General features: G+C 44.4%; 1 protein-coding gene across 1 annotated transcript in view; it reads left to right on the top strand.

Moving 5' to 3' along the window:
* Positions 1 to 26661, top strand: part of UBE2G2 (ubiquitin conjugating enzyme E2 G2) — a 32811-nt gene extending 6150 nt beyond the window's left edge. Inside the window, exons 2-6 of the mRNA XM_007970063.3 lie at positions 9876 to 9911; positions 10006 to 10051; positions 18312 to 18430; positions 22354 to 22494; positions 24531 to 26661. Coding sequence (XP_007968254.1) covers positions 9876 to 9911; positions 10006 to 10051; positions 18312 to 18430; positions 22354 to 22494; positions 24531 to 24643 — 455 coding nt within the window. The 3' untranslated portion in view covers positions 24644 to 26661. The remainder of the gene's footprint in view (positions 1 to 9875; positions 9912 to 10005; positions 10052 to 18311; positions 18431 to 22353; positions 22495 to 24530) is intronic.
* The last annotated feature ends 959 nt before the right edge of the window (positions 26662 to 27620 follow it).

Below are 27620 nucleotides of genomic sequence, written 5' to 3'. Positions count from 1 at the left end.
CTCTACCTCCTGCTCTTGACACGTTTTCTTCTGCCCTCAGTGTGGCAGAGAGTGATCACGCTGCCCTCAGTGTGGCAGAGAGTGATCACGCCCTTGTCGCAGTAGAACCAGAGTCCTCACAGTGCCCTGTGCTCTCCGCTGGCTCCCTCTCCTCCAGCCCTCCTGGCCTAATTGCTGTCCCCTAACTCTCCGGGCTTGATATGCTCCTCTCCTGGGCTGGGTGCAGTGACACTTTCCTTCCCTGGCTGGTTTCATCACTTGTGCCCTCCCTGCTACAGGGAGGAGCCCTCCCTGAACCACCAGACCCAGTCTGTCCCTTCCTATTACTGTCGTGTTTCCCCATGGTGTCCCCTTTTTAGTTTTTAAAAACTTTGTTTTTGTAGAGACAGGGTCTTGCCCAGGTTTAAAACTTTTGTTGTGAAGAATATTGTATATGTAGAAGTATAGAAAAGGTGTATGTTCAGATTAAATGATAAAATGAATGTCTGTGTCCATGGCACCAGTTTCTATGGAACAGTGGCAGCAACTTGGAAGTCTTTGTGCTCCTTTCTACCACCACCAAAACTTAACTGCCTTTCTGAATTTTGTATAAGTCTTTCTTTTCTTTATATATACCACTTAACATATTGTTTACTTTTACCTGTTTTTGGACTTAGTAGAAATGGAATTAAACAATATATGTTCTGTGAATCAAATCTTTTGCTCAGCCTTGTTTTTGAAATTCATGTATGTTGAAGCATTTACGGTCATGTCACTTAATGCCAGGGTAGTGAGAAACGTGTTGTTAGATGATTTCATCATTGTTTAAACATCCTAGAATGTACTTACACAAACCCAAATGGTACTGCCTACTGCACACCTAGGCTATATGGTAGAGCCTGTTGCTCCTAGGCTACAAATCTGTGCAGCCTGTGACTGTACTGAATACTGCAGGCAAAATGTAACACACATCATTAGTGATCAGAATCTCTCAGCTCCATTAGAATCTTAGGGGACCCTCTTCGTATATGCAGCCTATCCTTTACTGAAACAGCATTAAGTCGTGCATAACTGTGGCCTTAGTTTATGTTCACTGTTGAGTAGTATTTCATTTTGTGAATAAGCCACAATTCATCCATTCAGTCGTTGGACATTTATTTCCAATTTTTTATTTTTACAAATAATGCTGCTGTGAATGTTTTTGAATATGTGTATTGGTGAACACGTTTGGGTCGTAACACAGGGTGACAGAACACTCACAATCAGCTTTCCTTGGTAATGCCAAACTGTTTTTCAGTGTGGTTGTGCAGTATGTATTGCTTTCAGCAGCAGCTGACCATGGTTGCTAACACCTTGATGGTGTACTGTATTTCGTTTTTAGCGATCTGATGAGTATGATGTGGTATCTTGAGGTTTTAATTTGTACATCTGTGATTCTGAATGAAGTTGAGCATCCTTTCGTGTAGGTAGGCCATTCATGTTTTTCCCTTTGTGAAATGTCTGTTCATTTTTTTTTAAACCAATTTTAGATGAATTGTCTTTTTCTTATTGACTTGTAGGAGTTGTTTATATAGTCCCATCCCTTTTTGTACCTCTAATCTTGTGTTGGTTATATATGCTATAATTATTTTATCCCTGTTTGTGCTTCATCTTTTTAGCCTTTATGCTGTCATTTTTTCCCCAGCCACCTTAAAAAAAAAAAAGCTTTGAGGTACTATTGACATATAGTAAACTGACATATTGAAGCATACAATTTGGTGAGTTGCGATATGTGTGTATTCCCATGAAACCATCACCACAGTCAAGGTGATGAATGTGTCTGTTATCCCCAAAAGTTTCCTCCTGCCCCCTTTTTAATTCATCTCTCCCTTCCTCCCTTCTGCCCCAGTTCTCGGGTGGCGACCCATCTACTTTCACTTACCATGTAGGTTGTTTTGTACTTTCCTTTTATCAGACTTATTTCATTCAGCATTATTATATTGAGATTCATCTGTGTTGTTTCCTATGTCAGTATTTTGTTCTTTTTTTATTGCAGAGTAGTAGTCCATTGCATAGATAGACTACAGTTTGTTTATATATTTACCTGTTGATGGACATTTGGATTGTTTCCAGATCTAGGCTATTAGAAATAAACCTGCTATGAACATTTGCGTACATGTCTTTCTGTGGATATATGCTTTTATTTCACCTGTGTAAATAACCAGAGTTATAATGATAAGTGTATGTTTAATTTTTAAAGAAATGGCCAAACTGTTTTCCTCCGGTTCACATTTCACTAGCATCTGTATTAAGCGATCCTGTTGCCCCACCTCCTCGCTGACACTTGGCGTGACCAGATGTGTTGTGTTTTGTTTTGTTTTGTTTTTGAGACAGGTTCTCTGTCACTCAGGCTAGAGTGCAGTGGTGCAGTCATGGCTCACTGCAGCCTCTGCCTCCCAGGCTCAAGCAATCCTACCACCTCAGCCTCCCAAGAAGCTGGGATTACAGTCACATGCCACCTCGCTTAGCTAATTTTTGTATTTTTGGTAGAGATAGGGTTTCACCATGTTGCCCAGGCTTGTCTCGAACTTGTGGGCCCAAGCAATCTGCCCGTCTTGACCTCCCAAAGTGTTGGGATTACAACTGTGAGCCACTGTGCTCATCCAGTTTTAAAAATTTTAGCCATTCTAATGGGTATATAGCAGTCTTACTGGGGTTTTATTGTTTTTTTTTTTTTTGAGCTGTCTTGCTCTGTCATCCAGGCTGGAGTGCAGTGGCATGATCTCGGCTCACTACAACTTCTGCCTCCTGGCTTCAAGTAATTCTCCTGCCTCAGCCTCCCAAGTAGCTGGGGCTATAGGCGGGTGCCACCACACCTGGCTAATTTTTGTGTTTTTAGTAGAAACAGGGTTTTACTGTGTTGGCTAGGCTGATCTCTAACTCCTGACCTTAGGAGTTCGCCTTGGCCTCCCAGTGCTGGGGTTACGGGCGTGAACTACCGCCCCCAGCCCTTACTGAGGTTTTGATTTGCATTTCCATAAGACTCATGATGTTGAGCATCATTTCATGTGTTTATTTGTCATCCATGTGTCTTTTTGGATGAAGCGACTTGAGTCTTTGCTCCTTTTAAAATTGTATTGATTTTCTTAAGTTTTATGAGTTCTTTGGCTGGGCGCAGTAGCTCATTCCTGTAATCCCAGCACTTTGGGAGGCTGAGGTGGGCGGATTACGAGGTCAGGAGTTCAAGACCATCATGGCTGACACAGTGAAACCCCCGTCTCTACTAAAAATACAAAAAATTAGCCTAGCGTGGTGGGAGGCACCTGTAGTCCCAGCTACTCAGGAGGCTGAGGCAGGAGAAAGGCGTGAACCCAGGAGACGGAGCTTGCAGTGGACCGAGATCACGCCACTGCACTCCAGCCTGGGTGACAGAGTGAGACTCCGTCTCAACAAAAAAAAGGAGGGTTTTTATTATTTCAATGAAATTCAGTTATTGACTTTTAAAATATTTCTTGCTATTGTGTTATATTTAAGAAATAGCTGCTAAACATCAGGTGGCAGTAGGATTTTCTCCTATGATTTTTTCTAGTTGTTTTATAGTTTCAGCTCTTATATTTGGGTCTGGGATCCATATAACAAAGTTTTCCATATGGTGTGAGATAAAGGCCAAAGTTTATTTGTAAATTATTTGTAAATGGCAGTGCAGTTGTTTCAGCACTATGTTTGCTAGGGCTGCTCTGCCACAAAGTGGGCATGGCTTAAACAACAGAAATGTATTTCCTTATAGTCCTGGAGACTGGAAGTCCAAGATAATGAATAGAGCAGGGCTGGTTTCTTCTGAGGCCCTGTCCTCTATGCCTGTGTCCTCATCTCTTCTTATAAGGACATTAGTCAGATTGCATTAAGGTCCACCCTAATGACCACATTAATTTTAATTACCTCATTAAAGGCCCTAGTCACACACTTTTCTCCACCTTGTTTTTTTTTTATGTAATATGTCCTGGAGTTTGTTCTGTATTAGCATGTAGAGGTATTTATACCTGCAAAGTATTCCACTGGTATATGTATCATAATTTGACTGGTCCTCTGTTGATAGACACTCGAGTCCTTTTTAATTTCTTTTTGTTTTTACAAATAGTCCTGAAATGAATGGCCTGTGTATACATCTTTTATCTTCACCAATGTTATCTGTGGGATGGATTCCTAGAAATGAAATTGCTGGGTCAAAGGTTAAATTTATATTTCACTGTGTGGTGGCTATTTGTTAAGCCACTATTTTAAGTGGCAAGGAATGGCCTCTGAAAATTGCCGTGACACTAAGATTCATATCTTTTTTTGAACTTGTTTCTTACCAGTAAACACAAAGCTGTATATTATTTTGTGTATGAGTGTATATGCTTTGGAAGCAAAAAAACAAAACAGAAAAAATCAAGTGTCCAGAACCATTCCCTCCAGCCTCTGAACTCTGCAATTCTTTATTGCTGCAATTCTTTATTGACCAGTAGAGGCCACTGTTGAATAACAAAGCTGGCGGGAAGGTCAGCGCACACCTGGGCAGGTCTCTGTGCAGAGCCTGCATCGCCAGGAGCAGGTCTGGAGCTGCAGTTTTTAGCCTACCCTTTCCCCTCCCTAAGGGAGGGTGTCACACAGGGGAGTGCCAAAGGGGAACTCCAGATGAAGAATAAAGCCAACTCTCTTTGGTACGAGCTCTTCTTCATAGTTCCACGAAAGTGATTTGTAAAACTTTTGTGTATTCTGCTGCCAGGCCTCTACTTAGTTGCCCACTGACATTGTGTTTCTCCCGTACCCCACCTGCTTAGCAGTTTACAGTCTGTCTGCCTTAATCTGTTATTTTTTTTCTTATAATTAGGCGGTTTGGCTTGAGACACAAGAATGGGACTAGATTTTAGATAACTTGGTGTAGGAAGCCAGGCAAATTGGGTTCTGTGGTTATTTCTCCTGATCTGTTCCACACGAAGAGGCACAAAGGGAGACCATCAGGGTGTGTCTTGTGAAATCCAAGGTCTTAGTCTGCTTGGTACTTGACCTCATTCACATTCAATTCCCACCGGCCCCTAAGATGTTTAATGCACTTGGCCCTTGGGGCCAGCACTTGCCTTTGACCTGCCTTGCTGGCCCCTCCTTACCACTGTCTCCTCTCACTGCCGGGTGTCAGCATACCCTTGTGACAGCGCTTGGGTCTCTTCAGGACCTCTGTTCCCTGGATCAGGGCTTCTCAGCAGATTTTAGTGGCATTTTGAATGAAATAATTTTTCCTTGTGTAGGCCCTGTTCATGGCAGGATGTGGGTTCATTAAACGGTTGATGGATATATTAGCCCATTCTTACACTGCTATAAAGATACTACCTGAGACTGGGTAATTATAAAGGAAAGAGGTTTAGTTGACTCACAGTTCTGCATAATTGGGGGGCCTCAGGAAATTTATAATTATGGCAGAAGGGGAAACAGACCTCTTCTCAAGGGGATAGGAGAGAGAAGAGCAGGAGAAGAGAGGAGCAAACCAAGGAAGAACTTGCCACAAACTTACAGAACTATCAGTTCTCCTGAGAACTCGCTATCATGAGAACAGCATGAGGGAAACTGCCCCCATGGTCCAGTCACCTCCTACTAGGTTCCTCCCTCAACACTTTGGGGATTATAATTCAAGGTGAGATTTGGGTAGGGACACAAAGCCAAACCGTATCATTTCTCCCCCGATCCCTCCCAAATCTCATGTTCGTTTGAAAACCATTCCATTCCATTTCAAAACAAATCTTGCCTTCCCAGCAAGGCCCCCAAGTCTTAACTCATTTCATCATTAACTCAAAAGTCCAAGTCCAAAGTCTCATCTGCAACAAGGTAAGTCCTTTCCATCTAGCAGCCTGTAAAATCAAAAGCAAGTTAGTTACTTTCAAGATACAATGAAAATACAGGCATTGGATAAATACTCCCATTTCCAATGGAAGAAATTGGCCAAAACAAAGGACTGCAGACCCCCATGCAAGTCTGAAATCCAGTTGGGCAGTCATTAAATCTTAAAGCTCAAAATGATCTCCTTTGTGACCCCATGTCTCACATTCAGGGCACACTGATGCAAGGAGTGGCTTTCGTGACCTTGGGCAGCTCCGCCCCTGTGGCTTGGTAGGAGACAGCCCTCCCGCACCCACCCCCTTCGGCTACTTTCATGGTGGGCATTGAGTGTCTTCGGCTTTTCCAGGTGCACTGTGCAAAGCTCTTGGTGGATCTGCTGTTCTGGGGTCTGGAGGATGGTTGTCCTCTTCTCACAGCTTCACTAGACAGTGCCCCAGTGGGGACTCTGGGAGTTCCAACCCCACATTTCCCTTCCTCAATGCCCTAGCAGAGAGTTCTCCATGAGGGCCCTGCCCCTGCAGCAGATTTCTGTCTGGACATCCAGGCGTTTCCATACATCCTCTGAAATGTAGGTGAAGGTTCTCAAATGTCAGTTATTTAATTCTTTGCACCCACAGGCCCAACACCATGTGGAAGCTGCCAAGGCTTGGGGTTTGCACCCTATGAAGCAATAGCCTGAGCTGTACCTTGGCCCCTTTTAGCCATGGCTGGAACTGGAAAAGCTGGGACACAGGGCACCAAGTACCAAGGCTGCACAGAGTAGCGGCGGGGCTGGGCCTGGCCCACAAAACCATTTTTCCCTCCTAGGCCTCCCTGCACGTGATGGGAGGGGCTGCTGCCAAGATCTCTGACATGCTCTGGAGACATTTTCCCAATTGTCTTGGCGATTAATATTTGGCTCCTTCTTATGTGCATTTCTGCAGCTGCCTTGAATTTCTCTCCAGAAATTGGGTGTTTCTTTTTTATTGCATTGTCATGCTGCAAAGTTTTCAAACTTTTACTCCCTGCTTTCCTTTTATTTTATTTTATTTATTTATTTTTTTGAGACAGAGTCTCGCTGTGTCGCCCAGGCTGGAGTGCAGTGGCCGGATCTCAGCTCACTGCAAGCTCCGCCTCCCGGGTTCACGCCATTCTCCTGCCTCAGCCTCCCGAGTAGCTGGGACTACAGGCGCGGCCACCACACCCGGCTATTTTTTTGTATTTTTAGTAGAGACAGGGTTTCACCATGTTAGCCGGGATGGTCTCGATCTCCTGACCTCGTGATCCGCCCGTCTCGGCCTCCCAAAGTGCTAGGATTACAGGCTTGAGCCACCGCGCCCCGCCCTGCTTTCCTTTTAAACACAAGTTCCAATTTCAGATCATCTCAAGTTCAGAGTTCCACAGATCTCTAGGGCAGGGGCAAAATCTCACCATTCTCTTTGTTAAAACATAGGAAGAGTGACTTTTGCTCCAGTACCCAAGAAGTTCCTCATCTCTTTTTCAGACCACCTCAGCCTGGGCTTCGTTGTCCATGTCACTATTAGCATTTTGGTCAAAAGCATCCAGCAAGTCTCTAGGAAGTTCCAGACTTTCCCATATCTTCCTTCTTCTAAGCCCTCCAAACTGTTCCAGCCTCTGCCTGCTACCCAGTTCCGAAGTTGCTTCCACATTTTCAGGTTGTCTTTATAGCAGCACCCTGCTACCAGTTTACTGTATTTGTCTGTTTTCACACTGCTGTAAGAACTTCCCTGGGACTGGGTAATTTATAAAGGAAAGAGGTTTAATTGACTCACAGTTCCACATGGCTAGGGAGTCCTCAGGAAACTTAGAGTCATGACAGAGGCTGAAGGAGAAGCAAGTACCTTCTTCACAAGGTGGCAAGAGAGAGAGAAGAGTGAAGGAGGTACTTTCGAACACTTATAAAACCACTAGATATCATGAGAACAGCATGGAGGAAATTACCTCCATGATCCAGTCAACTCCCACCAGGTTCCTCCCTCAGCACCTTGAGATTACAATTCAAGATGAGATTTGGGTGGGGACACAAAGCCAAACCATATCAATGGACTTTTGGGTTGTTTCCAGTTTGGGGCTATTACGAACATTCACACACAAGTCTATGGCAACGTAAGACCCAGTAGAATTGCTTGAGTCTTAGGGTCAGTATATAGTTAATTTTAGTAGAAATGGTCAAACTTCTTTCCCAAAGGGTAACCAGACCATTTTGCATTCCCATCAGTGATGCACGAGAGATCTACTTGCTAAACTTGCCAGCAGTTAAAGTCTTTAATTTTGGTCATTCTGTTGTGGATAAAGGTATGGATAATGCTGAAGCTATTGAGCTGTATCTTATTGTGGTTTTAATTTGCATTACTCTTATGATTCACAGTGTTGAGCATTTTCTCATATGCTTATTTATCATCTGTTTTAGTCAGTTCAGGCTGCTGTAAAAAAATACCAAAGACCAGGGAGCTTAAATGACAAACATTTATTGCTCCCAATTCTGGAGGCTGGCAAGTCTGGTAAGGGCTGTCTTCCTGGTTTGCAGATGGCTGTCTTATCCTTGTGCCCTTACATGGCCAAGAGGCAGATCTCTCTTATTTCTTCTTATAAAGGCACTAACTCCATTCATGAGAGTTCTGCCCTCCTGACCTAATCTCCTCCCAAAGGCCCCACCTCCCAATACCACATACATTAGGATTCAGCATAGGAATTTTGGGGGGACAAAAGCGTTTGGACCACAGCACTATCCATGTTGACTCTGGCAGTGGCTGTGTTCAACTCTGCCTCCTTTTTTCTTCTTACCTATTTTGATTTTTATATGTGGTGTGAGATGGGGAAAGTTTGGTTTTTTTTTGTCTTAGAGATGAGCATCATTCATGGAAAACACTGCCCTCTGCCTCTGGGCCGTAGCTCTGTGTTCCCTCGAGTCAGGGTCTGTGTTGGCACAGGTATGCTTCTGGGCTCTCTCTTCTGCCTCATGATTCAATTTAACTTAGAGCCAGTGCTACATTGCCTTAATTTCCATAGCTCTGTAAGGAAGGCTTGGTAACTCATAGACGAAGCTTTCTGTTTATTCTTTTTAAAGATAGTGTCTTGGCTATTCTTGTTTGCATTTTTATATAGCTTTTAGACATATATACACACACACACACACGTATATACCTCATATTCAGCAACTGTGCCAAACTCACTTTTACCAATTGTCTTTAGACTTTTTGGGGCTTTCCTGTGTATATGGACATAGCATCTGTGAATAGTGAGTTTTATTTCTTTTTCAGTCCTTATACCTTATATTTATTTGGCAAGGAGTTATTAATTTTCTGTCTCTTCAGAGAACCACTTTTTGGTTTCATTGATTTTTTTTTTCTGTATGTTTGCTTACTGTTTTATTAATTTCCCCGGTACTCTGCCCACTGCACTCCAGCCTGGGCAACCAGAGTGAGACCCTGTCTCAAAACTAAACAACAAAGTAACCAGTGGAAACAGTTTGGAAAGACACTGTACCTCTTATGTTTGCTTTTGCATTAGTAAAAATAAAAAGAAAAATGAAAGTCTGTATTTTGTTCGTATAAAGAAATGTTTGGGCCGGTGCGCTGGCTCACGCCTATAATCCCAGCACTTTGGGAGGCCGAGTCAGGAGATCTAGACCATCCTGGCTAACATTGTGAAACCCTGTCTCTACTAAAAATACAAAAAATTAACTGGGCTTGGTGGCGGGTGCCTGTAGTCCCAGCTACTCAGGAGGCTGAGGCAGGAGAATGGTGTGAACCCAGGAGGCGGAGCTTGCAGTGAGCCGAGATCACGCCACTGCACTTCAGCCTGGGCGACAGAGTAAGTGAGACTTGGTCTCAAACAAAACAAAACAAAACAAAAAAAACCTGTTTGTGTGGTCTTTATCAGAACCGTTATTGTACTAGGTATTCACTTTGGGCAAACAGAATTTTCACTTGTTAATATGTATATTCTGTGGTTTATAGGCTAATATATTTTGTAAAGGTGTTTTGTTAAAATGACAATGTAACATTTATTCTGTTTGGTAATAGTTTTACTTATTAATTTTATAGAATTAACACTGAATCCTCCAGAAGGAATTGTAGCAGGTAAGGTACCAAAGTTAACTTCCTTATAATTTACTTTTAATTGCCAAATTTCCTTCAAAGTTAAAATGTTGTGAAATTTTTTCTCACCCTACAGGCCCCATGAATGAAGAGAATTTTTTTGAATGGGAGGCATTGATCATGTAAGTTAATCTTATGTGTACTAGTTTTTAGGTCTTTGCTGGAAATCAGATGTAAGAATCACATCAGCAGTGTGACTGTGCTCAAAAGCATCACCTGGAAAAAAGACTGAGTTCTCCAGTAATGCCCAGCTCTTCTCTAGGCTGCTGGTCTGAAAGCAGAGAAGAACCTGAGCGTTGATCCAAAAGAAATGAGTGTTTCCTTAGAGCCAATCAAAGGTTTAGTTATAAGCATGTAATATATGTATTATATATTTGAGAATTTTAAGGTGGTAATTTTGGAATGTTGTATGATCGTGGTTAAATTAACCTCAAGTGGTGTAGGTGGCTTTGGCTTCCAGAAGTAGTGGTCCCTACAGGTCTGAAATTTTGATGACAAAAGGGTCCTCGAAGGTGTGTCTGATCACAACAGGCATGTTAGTGCAGCCTTGCCTGCCCTGCCTTTGGGCCAGGACTTCTTTTTCTTCTCCTTTCCTCCCAGTTTGTATCTTCCTGTGCTGCTTCTCCTTTGTTCTGTTGCCTCGTCTGGGTTTGTTGGCTTTGCATTCTGTCTGACCCAAGTAAGTGAGCAGCATGGTTCTGGGATTCATGGCATTTAACTTAGGGTGACGTTGCTTGGAAAGAGAAACACATGAACCCCTGATTTTAGAGTGTTTTATGGCCCTGACTCACTTTGGTTTTTCTTCTTTCTACCTTAGATGTGCAATTTTTGGCCATTCTTAGTATATTTTCAGCAAAGTGAGGTTAAGTAAAATTTAGGAAGCTGAAATTTGTAATCAGTCTCTGTTTTCTTTCTTTTCTTTTTCTTTTTTTTTTTTTGAGGTGGAATTTCGCTTTTGGTGCCCAGGCTGGAGTGCAGTGACGTGACCTCGGCTCACTGCAACCTCTGCCCCTTGGGTTAAAACGATTATCCTGCCTCAGCCTCCCTAGTAGCTGGGATTACAGGTACCCACCACCATGGCTGGCTAATATTTGTATTTTTAGTAGAGACAGGGATTCCCCATGTTGCCCAGGCTGGTCTCGAACTCCTGACCTCAGGTGATCCGCCTGCCTTGGCCTCCCAAAGTGCTGGGATAACAGGTTTGAGCCACAGCACCAAGCCCAGTCTTTGTTTTCTCATTAGTGAGGTCTTTTAATTTGCAGAAAGGCCTCGGGTTGGATTTTGTTGCATTGAGAAGTGCTCTAGAGGGCAAGGACCAGAAAGTGAGGGCTGTGAAACAAGTGTGAGCTCTGGCTTAAGCTCTGGCTTAAACTTAATTATGCTTTTGGAATTTGCCAGTTGCTTGGATCACATTAATTCTTAATACTCTATAAGTTAGTCTGAGAAATAAATCACAGCTAAGTATTGTCTGTGGAGGTTAAATTGATATGAAAATTAGTTTTTTGGATAAACTAATGTTTTTAAAACATTAAAAACATGGATAAAAATGTTTTTAAAAAATCATCAAACATTATTCAGATGGTACGGCAGGCCTGCCATTTCCTGATCATTTGTAACATCCTAATTGCTTGGGCCTATGGGCATGTGTTTTTTCTGTGTCTGAAGATTTCTGGAATCTGTGTTTGTGTGTAATGTGGCCCCCAAGGCAGTTATGAGATGAATGGCGAGTCCCACAGTCTGCACTGTCCTCATTAGTGAACTGTGGGGCTGTGTACTTGTATCGGGGCAGCTCTTTTTATTTCTGTAGAAGCAGGAGGTCATATACATGAACCGATGTGTAACCTGTTTGTTTCATGTGTTAACGCAGGCGCACCTGCACTCACGCCAGCGGGGCAGCATGCCTGCTGCAGGGGCACAGAGTAGCAGGAGGCCTGTCTTTGTGTAGAGGTTGAAGACGCCTGTCGGGTCTGCAGTATTTGGGGGATGTTGGCTCCTCAGTACGCCTATTTGGAAGCTCATTAAAGGAACAGTTGAGCCTTCCAGTGTGGTTTTAAAAAAATGTTCATTGTTAAAAATCTATTAGGGTAACTATTACCAATTTTAAATAAACAGTATAAAATTAAACCAATATTTTGAAAACCTGTCTTAAAAAGTAATTAGAACTATTTTTAGGTAGAGCACTTTTGTGTTTGAACAAGGCTTTTTGCATTAGTGTGGAATTCCCCTGCTTGAAGATCCTGGTGAGTTTGTGGGTTTTGGTCCTGTTCCAGACCCTTCACAAACAAGAGGCCGTTTACAAGTGCACTTAAAACGCCTATTAGGGAATTAACTGTCCTCCCATCGGTTTGTCTCACCCTGCTGTTTTGGCAGACATCTGGCTGAGTCTTTACTCCTTGGTGATAGGTTTCTTCTTTTTCTCTTTATTCTTTGATGGCTTCCAGGGCTGCCTTTCTACCCTATTATTTCTAAAACCCGGGGTTGCCTCACGGAAGTCTCATGGCTCTTGGTTTTTGCTGTTGTGCTTGCCTTAAGGGCCAGTGAAGAAAATGTCATTTTAGGTATCTAAGCAACAAATACTAAGTGCCTTTTATATATTAGGGACCTTGTCTGAGGATACAGACATGTCAAAGATGCCCTGAAATCTTTACCTTGGATGATCAGGGTTGAGAGATTAGGATAGAGAATAGAACAGATTAGTGAATGAGAGGACTGAATAATGAGAGTCCTCAGACTGCGTCTTTAAACACCGGAAATAACTCTGCTGACCCTGCTGAGCTCATGGTGGGGTCTGAGCCTGCAGTCAAATCAAGTGTGGCTGGGACGGCAGCACACCAGGGGATGTGGCCACCGTGGCTGTGGTTGCTAGCATGGCCTGCTGCTCTTGGCCCAGTCACTTTGCCTCTCTTTCACTTATTTGGATCAAAACAGAGAGGTTCATCAGCATCTTCTAGACAGATGGTTACAGGTCTTGCCCAGCTCTAGGGTCCGTGGCCTGTGACCCCATTGCCACTAAGCCATGGTGACGGGGGTGCAGCTGCAGAAAGGGTGGGTGCCCTCTTTCACTGATGCACTTCTGTAGGATGGAAGGAGCCCTAGACAGCTGTTCAACCCCAGTGGCCAGACAAGCCATGGAGTCCCTTGGCCATTGCTGTCTGCTGTGTCCTGCCCCAGCATTCCCAGATCAGCTGGCATAGTGACCTTCCTGATGGTTCGTGCCTGACTGCTGTCACCTCCCCAGACCAGTGGTTCTAGAGGCTGTGGTGAAATAAGGACCTTCCTTTACTGAATGGTCTGTTTGGGGCCCAGCTGGTGGATGGATGCTCCCAGGTTCTCCAACTGGCTCACGGCAGCCAACTTGAGGGTTTCCAGGCTGCCACTTCTACCCGGAGCCCTTCTCACACTGGGGGCAAGTGTCAGGGGCACAGCAGCCTCCCTTTATGTCCAGATTTCTTGTTGACTGAAGACTGTCACAGAGCATCTCTTGGCAGTATTATGCCTTGCTAAAATAGACCCGAGATAATAAAATAGGTGTTTATAATTTGTATTGTATGTAATCTCACCATAGCAGTTTCTTCAACAAAAGTGTTACAAAGTTCCCTATATGAAGAAGTTATTGCCACATTCATTGCATTAATAAAAAAGGAAACATCACTCTTCCACATAATTTATGGAGCATCTATATAGAGTAATGCCATGTAGCTCTAAAACAGTTCAGGTGGAATTTTCATCCTGGCATGGAAAGATGTACACAATATAATTGATAAAGGCAGATTCCAGAATAATAGGTCTGGAACCGTCTGTCCATCCTTCCTTCCTCTCGTCTCCTCTCTCCCTTCCTTTCTCTCTTCCTTTCTCCCCTCCTTTTTCCCTCCCTACCTCTCCCTTTCTTATGGAGACATGGTCTAGCTCTGTCACCCACACTGAAGTACAGTGGCCTAATCACAACTCACTGCAGCCTCCAATTCCCAGGCTCAAACAATCCTCCCACCTCAGCCTCCCAAGTAGCTGGGACCACAGGCGCACACCACCACGCCCAGCTGGTTTTTAAAATGCTTTGGTCTTGCTCTCTTTTCCAGGCTGGTCTCGAACTCCTGTCTTCAAGCGATCCTTCTGCCTTAGCCTCCCAAAGTGCTGGGATTACAGGCAGGAGCCAAGGCACCCAGCCTGAACAGCTTTATTGAGATAATTTACATACTGTACGTTTTACCTGCATTAAGTATAGAAGTCAGTGGTTTTAGTAAATTTCTAGAGTTTTGCAGTCATCACCACAATCCAGTTTTAGAATATTTCCAAAAAGATCCTTAAGCCTATTTGCAGTCAGTTCCCATTTCAACCCACAGGCAATCCCTACTCTTTCCTCTGACTATAGATTTGCCTTTTCTGACTTTTCCTATACGTGGAATTCACTGTCTAATCATCTGTGCCTGGCTTCTTTTACTTGGCAGAACATGTTTGGCGATTCATCCACGTTATACTGCATATCAGCAGCTCCTTCCTTTTCCATTCCCCAGTTGATGGACATTTGGGCTTCCTACTTCTTGGCTCTTTTGAGCAAATGCTGCTGTAAATCCTTGTCATGTCACACTGTCTGTGTGGACATGGGGTTCATTTCTCTAGACTAGATATAGAGGTCTGGAATTGCTGGGGTATGGAGTAAATTTGCATTTAATGTTTTAAGAAGCTATCAGACTATCTTCTAGAGTAGCTCACCATTTTGCATTCCCACTAGCAGTGTATGAGTGTTCTAGTTTCTCCACTTCCACACCAACACTGTTGTCTGATAATAGCTGTTCTGGTGGGTGTGAAGTGCGGTCTCCGTACAGATTTGACTTGGATTTCCTTGACGACTAATGATGTTGAGCATCTCTTATTGGGCTTATTGGCCATTCATGTATCTTCTTTGGTGAACTTCAGAACTTTTCCCCATTTTTATATTGGGTTGTTTTCTTGTTGGTGGGACATAAGAGTTTTTTAAATATATTTTGATACAAGTCCTTCATTAGACATAGGATTTTAAAATATTTTCTTCCAATCTGCAACTCTCCATTTTGTTTTCTTAATATGAGTCTTTTGAAACTAAAAAGTTGTTAATTTTGATGAAGTGCGATTTTGCATTTTTTTCTTACATGGAGCATGCTTTTGGTGTTGTATATAACCGAAGGTTACAAAGATTTTCTCTTATGTTTTCTTGTAGAAGTTTTGTGTTTTATCACTTTTACATTTAGGCCTTTGATCTATTTTGAGTTAGTTTCATGTGAGTTAGGTGGGAGTCTGTTTCATTCTTTTGTATGTGGTTATCCAGTTGTCTCAGCACCATTTTTGAAAAGACAGTTCTTTCCCCATTGATTAATTTCCCCATTGATTAATATATTTGCATCCTCCTTGTTCTTGTTGTTTCTTTTGAAGATTCCCAAGTGAGGCCATCTTTGGTGAAAGAGAAGTGAGGTTGTCTGGGAGTATGGCAATAAAAGTTGTCCAAAAACAGCACTGTGGCGTCTCCCACTCCTGGCTCAGGAGTTGCCTGGAAGGCATGTTCCATAGGGTCAGGCATGCTGCTGCACACCACTGCCCACCTGCCCTCCTGTCTGGGCGCCAGGCATTCTAGAAAAGAGAAAGAAACCCCAGTTTGAAACCAGCAGTAAACCGGAGCATTTGCAAATAACTTTGATATTTAAGATGTGGGTGCACTTCAGGAAATGTTTGGTCATGCTTCTGAGGCTAGGAACGACCTGGTAGATTAAAAAAATTTTTTTTTGAAAGAAAGCCCTATTGTGAGAAACAAAGATCTGTTATCAAAGTATTGAGCAAATACCATTTGGCTCATTCCAAAAACACTACCCAGACATTTTTTCTTATTCTAGACTCAGAGGTGCCAGAAATACTGAGTGCTGGCAAGCGTTCCTGACATATGAACAGTGTTACTTTTAAAGATAGTATCTTTATGTACCTGATTTCTGATTTCACAGTTTGAACTGTGTTCTCTTAACTCTAATACTAAATTGATCTAGGACCTTGACTAAGTCATTTCATCCTTGAATTTTCCAGCCTTGCTTGACAGTAAAATGAAAACCACAATCCTTGGTGCTCTTTCATCAGAGTGCATGTGGAGAGTGAATGGGTGGCGGTTATCGTTTGCGCTGAGCTCTTGTACTGGACAGAAGGCTCGGGGTGGCCACGTGTCACTCTGATACATGGTGTGTGCCCACACAGTGTTGAGAAGGTGGGGCTTCAGGAACGTGTTCGTTCAGGCCATTGCAGGGGTAGCAGAGTAACTCAGGCTTGAGGCATCCCCAAGCTACTGGGTGCTGGGGGCCAGTGCAGGGCCGGGGGTACTCATCTGGGCACTGCCCTCTCCAGCGTTGCTGTTGTACCAGTAGCAGGACCTTGTGCTCATGCCTCCCTCGGTGGTGTTCCCTGTGCTGGTCATGCTGAGGCTCTGGGGACTGTCACACAGTAACCCGCTCCCCAAAACAAAGTGGCCATATTCACTCTCTTCCCAAAAGGTAGCAAAGACAGTTTTCAGAATCAAAATTTGTCTTTTAGATTGAAAAATCTTGTCTCCACGAAGCAATCACTGCCTTGTTCTCTTCTGACTGTTGCCCGCAGATCAGCCCCGTCAGGGCCATGAGCTGTTCGGCATCTGCTGTTGCTGCCAACAGCCCTGAGTGCCGCCTCCAGGTGAAAGCTAAAGCTCTTTGTTCAGTTTCTTTTTGATTTTTGTCTTTTTCTTTTAATTGTAGAGATAAATATTTCCAAATCTGTTGTTATTAATTTCACTGAACCAAGCTAATTTTTTTTTTGCTTTTAATAAATCTATTTTTTAACTAAAGATTTAAAATGTATTTTTTAAAAATTATTTTTTTCCTGTGCCATATCCTGGTTTCTTTCTGAAGGCAGTAGGTCTTGTGTGGACTGTCCTCTGCTCATCCAGGCCTTGGCCCCCGCGCAGCTGTTCTTTCTGCCTTAGCCGTTATTGTTAGAGGAGCAGAGCTGTTTATGAAGGGACTTGTTCTTTCAGTTCATAGAAGTAGAACGGGTTTACTGACTTGTTTATTGATCTGATGAGTCACACACAATGCATTTCCACTCTTTCAGTGTCTGTCACTGTCATTCAGCAGTCCTGCTTTTTTATCAAAGAAAGATGGTGCAAGATCTTTTAGAACTCCTTGAACGTGTGTTTTATTAATGTGATTTGCCGGAGAGGAGGAGTTCATCCCTGGCGTAAAGGTACAGGCATGGTGGCTATCACTTTCCTCTCCTGTGGCCATCATGCCTTGAACTGTTGGTTAAGATAGTGTTAATTTATACTTGTTGGGTTTTAAACCTTAAGCAGGATTTCTGAAATGGTTTCATCTATTTCTTCCATTTACTTGTGAGGAAAGTATAGGTCCAGGGAGACTCACATGCCTGTGTCTGTGCCCATGACGGGGAGTTGTTTTAGTGTTACATCAGTGGGATGAGGCGTGACATGTGGTCCTGCAGGTGCGGCCTGGAGTGGTGGTACCTGTGTGCCTAGCCTTTCACCTGGCATGCAGCAGTGATCACATGTGCTCTTCATCTGCTTCTTGAAGGTTGCAAAGATGCCTTCTTGGGCACGTTTAAAAATTAAAAATCACCTTTAAAATACAACTCTTAGCCCCTCATCTGTTGAAATACAATGGAATCTTGCTATATCCTTTGCCATAATTCATACCCTTATCCTAAAATGTGATTGTACCACATCTGCAGAAAAAGCTCCCAGATCTTAGAGCATTGACATGAGTTATTTTCTCTGATCCCCTAATTATCAAGAGGTTTTGCTGCTCAACTCTTAACGTTTATAAATGTGAAAACTGCCTGTAACTCAGTCTTTGTACTTGTACTTAAGATTTAGACCAGATTGAAATAGGAGAATGAGACATTGCTTTCAATTGAGGAAAAAAGTACCAATTCATTGTCATTTAGATAATCTTTTCATGTGCATTATTATTATTATTAATTTTTATTTTTGTTTATTTTTTGAGACAGAGTCTCGCTCTGTCACCCAGGCTTGAGTGCAGTGGTGCAGTCTTGGCTCACCACCTCCCGGGCTCAGACGATTCTCCTGCCTCAGCCTCCCTAGTAGCTGGGATTACAGGCATTCGCCACCACACCCAGCTAATTTTTGTATTTTTAGTAGAGACGGGTTTCACCATGTTGGCCGGGCTGGTCTCGAACTCCTGACCTCAGATGATGTGCCCGCCTCGGCCTCCCCCAAAGTGCTGGAATTACAGGCGTGAGCCACCGCGCCCAGCCTCATGTGCATTTTTAAAGTGGTAAAAATGTTCTTAACCAATTTCTCAGTTGTGGTCGATGTTGCAAAGTGTACTTTGAAGTTCAGTCTACATATTTGATATCTTCTAGGGGCCCAGAAGACACCTGCTTTGAGTTTGGCGTTTTTCCTGCCATCCTGAGTTTCCCACTTGATTACCCGTTAAGTCCCCCAAAGATGAGATTTACCTGTGAGATGTTTCATCCCAACAGTAAGTGCTTTTGGAAGTAGTTTTTGTGGTACCAGGATAGGTGCAGAGATAATCTTATCAACCACTTGAAATGTGGTATATTCTATGTGTCTATGATGTAGATCTTTAGAAAACACTTCTTAGGTTTTGAAATTCAGCCAGGTAAGCATGGTGGTATTAAACACATGATTTCAATTTTGAAGGTCAGTTTAATGTAGATAAAAGAAAACTGGATGCCATTTGACCAGCCACCCTACTTCACCGGGGAGGAAGTTTTACGTGTGGGTGTGTGCTCAGAAGGGGTTATGCTAATCTTTGTCATAGTGTTATTTTTAATGGTGAAAATTTTGACTTAACCTGGGTTTTTAACACAAGAATAAATTAAGTTATATATTGTATTAGTCTGTTCTCACGCTGTTGATAAAGACATATTCAAGACTGGGTAATTTATAAAGGAAAGATATTTAATGGACTCAGAATTACACATGGCTGGGGAGACCTCACACTCATGGCAGAAGGCAAAGGAGAAGCAAAGGCACATCTTACTGGTGGCAGGCAAGAGAGTGTGTGCAGGGAAACTGCTTTTTATAAAACCATCAGATCTCGTGAGACTTATACACTATCACGAGAACAGCACGGGAAAGGTGTGCCTCCATGATTTAGTACCTCCCTCTGGGTCGCTCCCATGACGTGGGAATTATGGGAGCTACAATTCAAGATGAGATTTGGGTGGGGACACAGCCAAACCATATCGTATATGTTAGAATGTGATGTAGATTTTTAAAATGATCTAAAATAAGAATCAATGAAACAAAATAATATTTGTGTTATATTGACTGGGAAAAGCAGTAGGACTGTTGTAATTTCCTCTTGAAAAATAAATTTACATGTAAATTTATATATAATTGGAAAAGTAAGCACAAAAATGTTAAGTGATTCTTTTTTCAGATTGAAATTATTTTTTCCTTTTTATAAATCTTTTTTTGCCCTAAAATTAATATACATTACTTTTACAAGGAGGAAAAAAATAAGGTCATTTAAGTGAATTGTACTGTAGCTCTTTGAAAATGTGTCCAGTAGTAGTAGGAATTGGAATTCCTGAACAACTGTAGGTTTTATTTCTTCCTTTTACATTTGGGGATTATACATAAGAGAATTAATAAGGAAATATGTTATATCTTCAATGATGTTATTTAGAATAATGTTTCTTATAAATGATTATTATTGGCGCTGATAATCACGATCTTAATAGCTATAGAGAAGAAAAGCAAATAAAATATCCTATTTTGCAAAAATGAAATATTTATTTGAAATATTATTGTATACATATCAAAGAGCATGAGAGAATTTATAGAATTTTCTGAGCCTCTGACTTCTCTCTGGGGTTAAAATGGAATCCATTTGGTGTACTTTCCCCTTGTTTACACCTGTCTAGGCAGAGCCCCACTCGAACTCCTCTTTGCCATAGGGGTTTTCAGGGCTGCCCCCCCCCCCCCCCCCCACGACGCCTCCGCCACTTCCCTCGTGGAAACGCCCTCTGCTGTTAGACTTGCTGTCCTAACCCTCATTAAGGAATTCTCATTTACTGCAGATAGTGGTACGCGTAGGTAGTGGGTGGCTGTCTGAGAAAGACCATTTGGTACTTCTTTTCTTGTCTCAGAGCTACTTCAGTCTTGTGTGCATAGGAGATGCTCAGAAGCCTGCCTTTCTTTCAGGGAGACTGGCCATGAGCCTGAGTTAAACGGTAACATGGAGGTTCATCATACGCTGTCTACTCAAGTGTGTTTTTGGAATTCTCCATAATAAAAAGTTAAAAAATAAAATCGATAGGTAACAGTAATTGAAGTAGTCAGTTTCAAGTTGGTTAGCTGTAAAATGCAACTGTGAAGAGGATTGTAGGTAATTAAGATACTAAAATTGTATTGAGGATAAATATATTATTCAGAACAATACCTGTGATGTGGCATTAGTGACAAATATGACCAATAAACTGATTACATTATGTGACTATGTACTGCAGGTGGTCTGATTATTATTTTTAGTGTTCTAGTAATTATTTTTAATGCTCAGATAATACAGTTTTAAATTTTTACCTTACTGTAATTGGATTATTTTGATTTTGTAAAAATTATCTTTGAGAACTGTAGGTCTATCAATATCATAAAAATTAGACCGTCAGTAAGTACTTTAAAAAAATCCAACACATTTACTACAAGTTGCTGGGATACAGTCGTGAGCAAATAACAGACCTTCAGCAGCATATAGTCCAAGGACAGGGATGGACATTGATGGGAGAATCACACAAACAAATGAAAAGTCACATCAGGAAGGTCCAGGCAGCACCTTGCAGAGGTGGTGGTTGGATGGACCATCTGTAGGGAGTGAAGCAGGAGTTACCTGAGTGATTCGGGGAGGAGGGGTCCTTCACATGTGCAAAGGCCCAGAGCAGGAAGTGAGGGAAGAGGAAGGAAGGGGCCGAACTACCTCAGGCCTTTTGGTCATTACTGAAGGTTTTGATGTTTTCTCCTGGGAGTGGCAGAACTCCATTGAAAGGTTCCAGGGGAGTAGCATGACCAGAGTGATATCTGACAGCTCGCTCTGGGTACAGTGCAAAGGACAGATAGGAGGAAGCCAGGCAGGCCCTCGGCTGTAGCGGTCTAGGGTAGAGACACCGGCAGCTTGGGAACCAAATGAGGGCACTAAAGATGAAGAGATGTGGGTGGATCCACGAGAGTTTTAGGATGTGGCACTGCGGGGACTTGGTGAAGGAAGGGCTGTGGCAGGGACACAGGTGCTTTTGGTGCTTCTGGGGGTGCACAGTGTCACCTATGGGACCCCCACCTGGAGAAGGCGACGCAGAAGTGGGAAACTTCCAAATTTTGTGGATGTGGATCTGAGGTGGACAGCCTGATGTGCAGGGCAAGTATGCATCTAGTTTCTTCCACTGTCCTTGAATGAGAAGTTGTGGTTCAGTTCCTGGATAGTAGACAGGATTTACCACTGAAACAATGGATGAGTGGAAGGAAACACATAGGACCAGGTATGAAAGACAAGACTGTTTGAAGGTAAATGATCACCATTAACATTCGCAAATTTTCATGAAATTCAGAACTCATGAATTTAGGTGAGTTAAATAAAAGTATTTAAAAATTGCTATTTCTATTATTATAACTTTAATGGCTTTATAATTTTACAGTTGAGTCTATCTAGATGGATTGCTGGATGTCTGAGTATATACGGAGCCATCTGAGAATTCCTCCCAATTATATGTAAAAGAGGACTGATTACATGCTGTGAATTAAAAATGTATTTGTCTTCATCAGACCTTGCATATCTTTTTAATGATGATACTTGGTGGAAAGGGATTTGATTTAGACACATTGATCTCCATTCCAGGTAGTACTGATGATAATTTACTTATTATTAGAGTAAGCTACCAAGAGAAATCCTGGTGTCTTTCTTTTTGTAGATATTTAAATAATTCCAGTTGCCTTTATCGTAGCCGTGTGAACATATATTTTACACAGACCAGGTCAGGGATTTAATGGTAGAATTAGAAATACCTAAGAAACTAGCTCTGAAAAGTATTGTAAATAATCCTAATCACATTAGATATTTTGATAAAATATTTGCCAGATAACCTTTCATTTACTCTTTTTGTGTACAGTGCTTGAAAAAAGTTTATATGAAAGTGGATTAGATTATTACAGCTGATTAGAACTGGCCGGGTCAGCCTGGAGCCTGTCAGTGAGTGAGCTGGCCCCACCGGGATTCCTGCAGACATGAAGCGTGACACTCAGGGCCCCAGGCTATGCCCCAGCTGTGCAAACAGCTTGGCTGCTGTGTCTGTAATCCTTGTTCTCATTATCTGTGGAGCCTGCCCCAGCGCGGTGACGCCTTGGGCACCATTCCTGGGCTCACCTGACTGCCTCTGACCTTTGCAGTCTACCCTGATGGGAGAGTCTGCATTTCCATCCTCCACGCGCCAGGCGACGACCCCATGGGCTACGAGAGCAGTGCGGAGCGGTGGAGTCCGGTGCAGAGCGTGGAGAAGATCCTGCTGTCGGTGGTGAGCATGCTGGCAGGTAAGGCCCAAGCCGCCTGGCAGGGGCTGCTGTGGAGACCCAGGCTGCAGGTGTTCTCCTGCCTTGGGTCATCTTGTCTTTATAATGAACTTCTACTCATTTGCAGTTAGTTTACACATGCTATTGCTGTTTAGTGTTATCTCCATATACTTGTCCAGTTGTAAGCATGCCTTCTAGTGCAGCCTGGTGTTGTATATTGTATTGTCGGCCATAATTAACTGGTCTCTGGTCCTTGAACCTCTTTTTCCCTCAGTAGGTGTTTATTGAGGACCGACTGCATGCCACCCACTGGACTGGGGGTGTAAAGCTTTGTGTGACAAAGACCCCACCTCTGTGTTCCCATGGTTCTAGGGAACTGTCCAAGCCTACTAGCAGTTAGAGGCCAGCGGGATGCACCCTGAGATCAGATACATGCAGGGACTCTCGGGCCACTTCCTGGTGGGGCTGTCTGGAGTATGTTTAGGACGTGTAGGTGTTGATGAGGTAGGAGGGAGGGAACGACATTTGGGGCAAAGGAAGCAGCCTGGGCTGAGGCCCAGAGGCAGGAGGCGGCTGACTTGGTGGGGGCACTGCCAGCTCATTTTGGCTGGAGCCAAGGCTGCAAGGAGAGGAGCCCCAGTAGACCCTGGGGATTGGAGTGGGGGTGTGACGTCCTGTGAGCTGTGCGTTCGAAGGGCCATCCTTGCAGCAGTTACTAATAGTGTGATGGAAGATAAACAGAGGCTTCGTGGTGTTGCAGTAGCCTGGAGAGAAAAGAGAAGGGCTGAATGGTCCCAGGGCTGAGAGGAAGGGGTGGTTTTGGGAGACCTTAAAGGTGCGGGCTCTGGGACTCCTGGTTCTCTGTGTGCCGGAGGTGCTGCTCTGGGTTCAGGAGACAGCAGGATTTGGGGAGCTGTTCGAGGTGTGTAGGACCAGGGGCCTCCCCCACAAAAGGGGGTCAGACATGGGAGTGAAGTTGTGGGGTCATTTCTGGATGAGGCGGTAGGTGATGGAGTAGGACAGAGGGTGACAGCAGGGCAGGCAGGAGGAAGGGTGTGGGAAAGGAAGGTGGGAATCCGAAAGGAAAGAGCAGACCCAGCAGAGGGCCGGGGGGTTGGTGGATGCCAGAGTGAGACCACTCAGCTGTTCTCTGCAGAGCGCTTGGGTGCCGTGGAGGGGGGCCCAGAGGGATGTGAGGTCAGTGCCTGTGATGCGAATGTGTATCCTGAGATGGCTGAGGCGGAACTCCCTTCATGTGCTGAGTGGAGGGAGCCAGGCCAGGAGATTGGAGGTGGGGAAGGAGGCAGTGGCTCAGGCTGTCTTCACATGTCAGCTGTGGGTTTTATCCTCATCAGCTCTGCTCTGAACCGGTCCCCACGTGCATTCTGAGCAGTACTGCTGCCACACTGCACAGCTGCTGCTTTAGCACATGTCATCTGTTTCTGGTGGTCTCTCTCCTTTCTGCCTTCCAGCAGGCCCTGGCTGTTCCCTCCGTGCCTCCTGACTGCAGTGCTGGAGTGACTGCCAGGGCTGCTGGCTAGTGGGTGGGTCAAGTGTCCTGGGGTCAGGTGTCTACCTTAGGCTGCACATTTGCTTGGGATTGTCTTGGTGGGAGCTGTGAGGGGCGGTTTTGCTGAGAGGGTGCTCTGTGAGAGAGAAACCACACTGCAGGGTGTCTTGAGAAAGGTGAAATAAGCAGCAGGTGGGTCCCATGTAGCTTGTCCGGGTGCCGGAAGTGCAGTGGCCCAGGAGGCTGCTGTGGGAGGCCGTGTGGGCCTGTGCTTAGGTGGTTGTCACGTGTTCACAGCAAGACAGATGGCAACTTGTCCTGGCGTCTTCAGACGCTCAGAACACAGGAGTCATGAGTGGCTCTTTGAGACCCGCGTGGCCAGCCCTCTAGAGGTGGGGCCGACCCCATGCAGTTCTCGGGTTCTTGTTTGTTTCTGAGACACAGCTCTTGAAAGCCTCCTCCGGTGTTTTAAGTAATTGGGAGACCTTGCCAGGCTGCTTACATGTAGGACTCCCTTTTACATGGTGGGTGTTCCCTTTTCTTTCAGAGCCCAATGACGAAAGTGGAGCTAACGTGGATGCGTCCAAAATGTGGCGCGATGACCGGGAGCAGTTCTATAAGATTGCCAAGCAGATCGTCCAGAAGTCTCTGGGACTCTGAGACCTCGCCTCGCACAGGCGCACACACCGCCAAGCAGCTCAGCATTCTCCAGAGCACTTAATGACAGTGATACTCTGTGCTGGCACCAAACAAGCAGACTTGCAAGAACCACAGTATCTTTTTTTTTTTTTTTTTTAAACCTTTCCAACTTCAAACAGGCTTCTCTTCTGAAGTGATGACTCAATGTCGAATATTGACAGCTTACTGCAGTTTTACAGTATTCCTCACAAAGGGCTTCAGGTAGATTATCAGAGCTGTCAGCACTACCTCTCCCCGCTGAAACCAGCAGTTCATGGCTTCCTGTGGATTCCCTCCCTCCCTGGAGTGTTGAGGGGGTCGCACCTGCCAGACTTCCAGGGGACGATGGAATACCCAGAACGCTCCTTCTGAAGAAATGGGGCCCTGGAGCTACAGCACAGGGGAAGGGCCCGGCACCCTTTCTGGGTCCCTTCTGGTTCCCTGTGGGCTCCATGAAGAGTCCATTACTTCCTTTCTTCCTTCACATTCTACAGACAGATGCTTTTCTTATCTAATTACATCTTTTTCATTTGTTATGTATTACAAACCATCACACTTAGAAATACTTCCAGGAAATGCTTTAAGTGTGAATTAATAAGAAATGGGGTAGATAGAAAAGAAATTTATCGTTGATTGGCTGGGCGCGGTGGTTCATGCCTGTAATCCCAGCACTTTGGGAGGCCAAGGCAGGTGGATCGTGAGGTCAGGAGATTGAGACCATCCTGGCTGACACGGCGAAACCCTATGTCTACTAAAATTACAAAAAATTAGCTGGGCGTAGTGGCGTGCGCCTGTAGTCTCAGCTACTCAGGAGGCTGAGGCAGGAGAATTGCTTGAACCCGGGAGGCAGAGGTAGCAGTGAGCCGAGGTTGCGCCACTGCACTCCAGTCTGGCCAACAGAGTGAGACTCAGTCTCAAAAAAAAAAAAAAAAAAATTTATTGCTGATCACAAGGACAGACAGTTTTTTCCCGATCATACTCATCAAAGATTTACAGTTGTGTATTAGTAACTAGTGCATTACTAGAGCAGGTGCAAGTGAGGTCTTTAAAGTTTCAATGGAAGTTTTTTTCTGGATCTACAGAAATTTTTTTTTCCCCATCTATAAACTGGAAATTCTAGGGTTTTTGTACATTTTGGATGCACTGGGAATTTATTAGCACAAAATCATTCTTTGCAACTCAAGTCAGAAGGGACTCTACCATATTTTAGCCCAGAGCACAGAGGAGTGCCTTATCCCCACACTTGACTGGGCTGTGGAGGTGGGCATGTGGGCCCCCGGGTCCAGGTAGGGGACAGAGCCCTTGTTTTGTGACTTAGGATTTTGATGTGGTTCCCATGTTCTCTCACAGGGCCCGCTGAGCAGCACAGGCCAGGAGGCCACAGTGTAAGCAATAACAGATCTGCCACATGCAGAAACAAATATCAGGCCTGTTGCACACAGGCGGCATTTAAATAGGAATTTCTATTTTTGAAATAAGGGATGGTCTATGTGGCATACAGTAGATTTGATGTGATCACTTTCTCCCTCCCTTCCATAATGGATCGTGGTCTGTGTGACTGAACCCACACAGAATGTCATGGGTGAGTTTCTGGTTGAAGTAGCTTCACGTTGTGCTTTTGTGGACAGCAGAGTCTTTCCTTTTCTCAAGGGACTCATTTAAAATTTGGAACGCAGGGCAAGAACTTGTATTTGCAAGGAGTTGGGGGAAAGGAGCGGTATTGTACCTAAGTAGTATTTGCAGGCAAATGAGAGGGAGCCCTCTCTGTAAAGGAGAGTCGTTTGTGTAAGTAGATGGGGGCTGTGGGTGCGGGCCCCTGAGGGGCACACAGTTGGCCTGGAGGCTTCTGTGAAATGGGGAGAGGGAGGAGAGGCAGTCTCTTGACAAAGTATTTTTATTCATTTGTATTTATTAAATGAAAAAATCCCATGGTGTCCCTGTTGTGTGGTGGAACCTAATCACTCTGTTGAAATAAAGTTCTGTGTTTTCCCCGCCCTGCAGTGTGTGTCCCTTTGTCGTGTTGTCACCTGGCCACAGAGGAGCCTGTGGCCACTGCCCCCAGGGAGCACACCAGATCACCCCAGCTGGGATACCTCACGGTGGGGCCTTTTCTGCAGATTTGGGTTAGCTCTGGCACGTTTTCTTCTCTGTTTCTGATCTCCCTTCCGTCATTCTGTGGTCTTTCTCTGGAGTTCTCAGGTTAGTTGGGGCCTGTGAGACGGATGTGTTCACTAACCTGTAAATGACATTTTGTAGCTTTTTCAGCAGATGCCATCATGTTAGTGGCACATTTGACCACTAGAAGCCAGCAGGCTGTTCCCACCGCCCTTCCCTCCTGCAGTTGCGTCGAAGCACAGCTCCCTGTCATCACTCCTCTGTGGTCCTCTGTCGGTCGCGATCAGACCTGCCTCTGCATCTTGTTACTTAGCATGTCAATAAAGAGGCAGATTCCTGTGTCAGTGATTTGCTGTTTCTGTTCTGGTAGTTTGCAGTCAGCTTTTCTTTGTAATCCTGTGAGGCAGGGTCCCCAGGCTCCCCCAGGTGCTGGCGCCTCGTTCCCTGGGCCGGTTCCCAGGGCTGGTTCCCCGGCTGCTCCTGGTGGGGAGCACTGGGTGAGTGCCTCAGCACAGGCCCCCAGGCATGTCTGTTCTGCCCTCTGTCTGGTGTTCTCACTAACCATACTTTTTAATGACTAAGAACTCTAATGTGATACTGAGTTGGGGTCCCTAAGACCACCCAGGGCAGTGATTCTCTAGGAGGACACAGGCCACGCAAGCCAAGGGAAAGGTTCCTGGGGCTAAGCCCAGGGGCACCAGGCTCTGTCAGCTTTGGAGGCCTCTCCTGGGGCAGGGGTCACGCAGGATGCGCCTCACCCCCCCTGCAAGCAGCTGGGACGCCCTGCCTGGTGATGTACCCGGGACGGGTCACGTGAGCAGCTTCTGCCTGGGCTGCACCAGAA

This window comes from Chlorocebus sabaeus, chromosome 2 (genome assembly GCF_047675955.1).
Source record: "Chlorocebus sabaeus isolate Y175 chromosome 2, mChlSab1.0.hap1, whole genome shotgun sequence".
In the NCBI taxonomy this organism is placed as follows: Eukaryota; Metazoa; Chordata; class Mammalia; order Primates; family Cercopithecidae; genus Chlorocebus; species Chlorocebus sabaeus.
Note: the sequence above shows the minus strand (reverse complement) of the source record. Positions and strands in the feature narration are given on the sequence as shown.